At 39.0% G+C, this 5,340-nt stretch overlaps 1 protein-coding gene across 1 annotated transcript; it reads left to right on the top strand.

Annotated features, from left to right (window-relative positions):
- The first annotated feature begins 522 nt into the window (after window positions 1-522).
- On the top strand, window positions 523-3,507 carry LOC106912788 (tripartite motif-containing protein 16-like). The gene is made up of 2 exons (XM_088014948.1): window positions 523-1,041; window positions 1,110-3,507. Exon 2 carries the CDS (start codon window positions 1,464-1,466, stop codon window positions 3,066-3,068), a length of 1,605 nt encoding a protein of 534 aa, XP_087871074.1. The 5' UTR covers window positions 523-1,041; window positions 1,110-1,463; the 3' UTR covers window positions 3,069-3,507.
- Window positions 3,508-5,340: the final 1,833 nt, after the last annotated feature.

The following is a 5,340-nucleotide window of genomic DNA, read 5'->3' as shown; positions in this document are numbered from 1 at the left end:
TTCAACTCCTCATGAAGCCTGAACTGATCCATTCAAATTAATTTAATTATTAAATAGTAAAAGCATTCATCAGCTTTAAAGTATCATTGTCATGTCCACCATTAAGAAAAATGAACATTGTGAGTTTCAGTGGGGGAATTTCAGTCTTCTGGAAACAAACTTTCCATTCAGGACTTTTATATGATCCGTAATGATCCTCAGTCATCATCAGACAGAACCAGAACATTTCAGCCTTTTAGGACTGAAAATATTTTGGACGAAATAATTCATAAAGACAATGAAAATCTGAAGTTCCATCTTGATGCTTTAACTCAAACACACCCTGAGCTTTTTAGAGACATAGGAATATTGTTTATCATCATATTTAAACATTGAGGAGAAGTTAGTTTAAATAAAAAACAGAATCAGGCTAAATCTGTTTCTAACATATTTTGTTTTTGGCTTACATTCCTGGTGCTCTCATGGTTTTACTCTTCCAACTAATCTAATGTTCAATTTGCCTTCTGGTTTTTTTGTGCAATATTACTTTGAATTTTTAGATTAGATTTCTTACCTGACTTGGTGTTAAAACATAAATAAGCTCTACTGAGCTGAATTTAATTACATTACCCACTAAAAGTTTAAACTCAAACCAGTTCTCTTTCTGGAATAAATATCTAAATTTACTCCCTGTTCTTACTGCTTTAAACTTAGAAACTCCTCTGTAAGGGATAGTGAATCATTTATATTAAGTTGCCTAAATTATTCAAATTTATAGACTATTTATTATAAATTATTTAAAGGATGTTGCAGATTGTTTAATAATATTTGTCTGTTTTGATGAGCACTGGTGGTTTGTATTTTGTTTTGTTTAATTGTATTCGCACTTTGTAAAGTTTTTTGTGTGTGTGTGTGTGTTATGTACCTCACGGGCTGCCGTAGCTAAATGAGGGCAGGCCCTATATAAGCTGGCTGAATCATTGTACCAATGAACGACTTGAATGAACTGTCAAAAGTGCTTGGCACTATCAACACTTGGTGTTCCCCGGTGAAGGCAGCAAGGTACATTTTACTTTGTTGTTTGTGTTGTAGGTTTATGTTTATATTCTAATATTTGTACATCTGTTTAGTTTTCACGGTGACTAAGGTGACTATGATGACTATGGTGATCAAGATGATTGAGTTGACCGATGATCCACATCAAAGAAAATAAAGAAGCCTTGAAAATCACCCGTCGAGACCGCGCAAATTAATTCAAGTGCTGGGGAGCTGCAACATCCTCTTTATTCCCAGTTTTCCTTGTACCCTGACCCCATGAGGCGGGGAGGGGGGGTAGTGGTAGGGGGGCAGCCAACAGCTGCTGAAGGTGAAAGCTGATTGGCTGCAGCCCCTCTGCACTGAAACCTGACTCGAAGATCAGAGCTCAATCATGTTTCTGTTTTCAGAAAGTGGAACTCATACAGTCACTGTGACTGAGAGCAGAAATGGCGCAGCAAGCAGTTCAGCTGGACCAAGAAACTTTCTCCTGTTCAATCTGTTTGGATCTACTGAAGGATCCAGTGACGATTCCATGTGGACACAGCTACTGTCTTAAATGCATTAAGAGACACTGGGATCAAGAGGATCAGAAATGGCTCTACAGCTGCCCTCAGTGCAGGAAAACCTTCATACCGAGGCCTGTGCTGGAGAAAAACATCATGTTAGTTGATTTAATAGAAGAGCTGAAGAAGACTGGACTCCAAGCTGCTCCTGTTGATCACCGCTATGCTGGACCTGAAGATGTGGCCTGTGATTTCTGCACTGGAAGACGACTGAAAGCCATCAAGTCCTGTTTAGTCTGTCTGGATTCTTATTGTGAGAAACACCTTCAGCCTCATTATGATGTGGCTCCTTTAAAGAAGCACAGGCTGGTGGAGCCGTCCAAGAACCTCCAGGAGAACATCTGCTCTGTGGATGAACATGAAGGTCACGACACAGTGTCAGCTGCAGCAGAAAGGACTGAGAGGCAGAGAGAGCTGGAGGAGAGACGAGGAAACATCCAGCAGAGAATCCAGGACAGAGAGAAAGATGTGAAGCTGCTTCAACAGGAGGTGGAGGCCATCAATCACTCTGCTGATAAAACTGTGGAGGACAGTGAGAAGATCTTCACTGAGCTGATCCGTCTCCTCCAGAAAAGAAGCTCTGATGTGAAGCAGCAGATCAGATCCCAGCAGGAAACTGAAGTGAGTCGAGTCAAAGATGTTCAGGAGAAGCTGGAGCAGGAGATCACTGAGCTGAAGAGGAAAGACGCTGAGCTGGAGCAGCTCTCATACACAGAGGATCACAACCAGTTTCTCCTCAACTACCCCTCACTGCCAGCACTCAGGGAGTCGACACACTCATCCAGCATCAACATCCGTCCTCTGAGACACTTTGAGGACGTGACAGCAGCTGTGTCAGAGCTCATAGATGAACTACAGGACGTCCTGAGAGACTCATGGACAAACATCTCACTGAAAATCACTGAGGTGGATGTTCTACTGTCAGAACCAGAACCAAAGACCAGAGATGGATTCTTAATGTATTCAAGTGAAATCACAATGGATCCAAACACGGCTAACATAATGCTGGCATTGTCAGGTGGGAACAGGAAGGTTACGGTGATGGATCAGTATCAGTTTTATCCCAGTCATCCAGACAGATTCACTCACTTCATTGAGGTTCTGAGTAAAGAGAGTCTGACTGGACGTTGTTACTGGGAGGTGGAGTGGAGCGGTTTAGGGGTTTTTGTAGCAGTCGCATACAAGAATATCAGCAGAGCAGGAGATGGGAATGAATGTAGATTTGGATATAATGACAAATCCTGGGCATTTTCTTATTATAAAAATACTTCTAAATTTGGTCACAACAACATCTGGACCTCCATCTCAGCTCCAGTTTCCTCCAGAGTCGGAGTGTACCTGGACCACAGAGCAGGTATTCTGTCCTTCTACAGAGTCTCTAAAACCATGACTCTGATCCACAGAGTCCAGACCAGATTCACTCGGCCGCTACATGTTGGAGTTTCTGTGTTTCCTGGAGGTTCTGCAAAGTTTTGGAAAGCCAAGTAGTCAAGATCTACTAAAGGATCATTGAGTTTATTCTGATTTTTGTTGTTTTTGTTTTTTATGATCATTGTGAGTTTATGTCTAAAGTTCTGAGAAATCAATAGACTGAATAGACGACCATTGTTTTTCTTAAAATCTGATTTTCTGGTTTTGTTGAATCTATTCATTTCTTGACGTTCTTCTTTAAGATGATCAGCAAAAGAACGTTTATGATTGTTGCTTTTAGCACAAAAGATTTTGGACAAATCAGAATAAAACAGTCATGGGGGCTGCCGTAGTCACGCAGATTTTAGCTGTGGTTTTGGCGGGATGCTGCCCTCTACAGGACAATTGTGTACATGGTGTAGAGAAATTGTTAAGTATTGCTTTATTATTTTTACTTACATAGAATTAATCTGTGTTTTTAATCTCTAAATAAAATTCATTTTTGATTCTTTCTGTATTTGTGTGTTTTTTCTGTACTGTAAATATAAAAACCTGGATCAGATTTCCAGGATCTCTTCACACTTCCCATCTTTTCAGCTCCAACTCCTCATCTTCCAGCCTGAACTGCCTCCATTTCACAGTTTCTGTGTTTCCTGGAGGTTCTGCAGAGTTCTGTAAACCCAAATAGTCAAAATCTACTAAAGGTTCTGATTTTTGTTTCTCCAGAAAACTTTTTTTCTTGATCATTGTTTCAAAAATCAATAAGCAGATTGTTCTTGTTTTTATTTGTTGTTTTTGTTTTTCAAATCTGATTTTCTGGTTTTGTTGAATCTGTTAATTTCTCGACATTCCTCTTTAAGACAGATGATCAGCAGAAGAATGTTTATGATTGTTGCTTTTAGGAAAAAAGATTGTGGACAAATCAGAATAAAACAGTCATGGTGGCACAGAGTTTAACTGTGGTTTTGGCGGGATGCTGCCCTCTACAGGAAAATTGTGTTGGTACATGATGTAGAGAAATTGTTTATTATTGCTTAATTATTATTACTTACATAGAATGAATCTGTGTTTTTAATCTCTAAATAAAATTCTTATTTGATTCCTTCTGTATTTGTGTGTTTTTTCTGTACTGTAAATATAAAAACCTGGATCAGATTTCCAGGATCTGCTCACACTTCCCATCTGTTCAGCTCCAACTCCTCATCTTCCAGCCTGAACTGCCTCCATTTATACAAATTAAAGTATTATTTTCCACCATACAGAGAAACAAACACTGTGAGTTACAGAGAGGGAATTTCAGTCTTCTGGAAACAAACTTTCCCTTCAGGACTTTTATATGATTCATATTGATCCTCAACCATCATCAGACAGAACCAGAACATTTCAGCTTCTTAAGACTGAAAATATTTTGGAAGAGATGATTCATAAATAATTTTTTTAAAAATTAAATTAAATCTGGAGTTCTTTAACTGCAACACACCCAGATTAGTATTTATCAACATATTTAGTGAAAAGTTTGCTTAAATATATATAACAAATAATATTACAAAATAAGACAAGTTTTAATTAGTGTAAGTATGAATAGTATTGATTTATACAATGAAAGATGACAAAATTAACATTTTTAATTCAAAAACTCTGTTTGCTGCTAAATTATTGAATAAACAGACACAAAATCTCACAATGAATTAGACAAATAGGAAGTTTATTTATGGTGATCCAGAAGATATCCATAACTAATATTGATGAAGGTATAACAGAAATGTGTCAGAAGTTCTCTTTAATAAATCCATCCATTTTCTGTACACCCTTGTCCCTTAGTGGGGTCAGGAGGTGCTGATCTCCAGCTAACGTTCTGGGTGAAGGTGGGATTCACCCTGGACAGGTCGCCAGTCTGTCGCAGGACAACACAGAGACAGACAGGACAACCAACCATGCACACACACCTGGGGAGAATTTAGAGAAACCAGTTAACCTGACAGTCATGTTTTGGAGGAAGCTGGACAGAACCCACCATGCACAGGGAGAACATGCAAACTCCATGCAGAAAGACCCTGGGAATCAAACCCAGGACTTTCTTGCTGCAAGGCAACAGCTCTACCACCTGCACCACTCTCCTTAATCCATAATCACAATTATTGGATTCTGTGTCTTGTAATAACAAACTATCCTGTAGGTGGCAGTGTGCCATCACAGAGAGATCTAGACAGAACTGAATTGATCAGAGGGCTTTGTTAAAACAGGATATTTGCGCTGTGAATTATAACCACATAATATGTGGTTTTATATTGCTCAATATATTAAGCCATAATATGTGCGCTGTTCCACCACTAGAGGTCTCCCTGCAGCT

This window comes from Poecilia mexicana, unplaced genomic scaffold, assembly GCF_051168715.1.
Source record: "Poecilia mexicana isolate PSO_F unplaced genomic scaffold, ASM5116871v1 scaffold_17, whole genome shotgun sequence".
NCBI lineage: Eukaryota > Metazoa > Chordata > Actinopteri > Cyprinodontiformes > Poeciliidae > Poecilia > Poecilia mexicana.
This window is presented reverse-complemented; position numbering and strand designations above follow the sequence as displayed.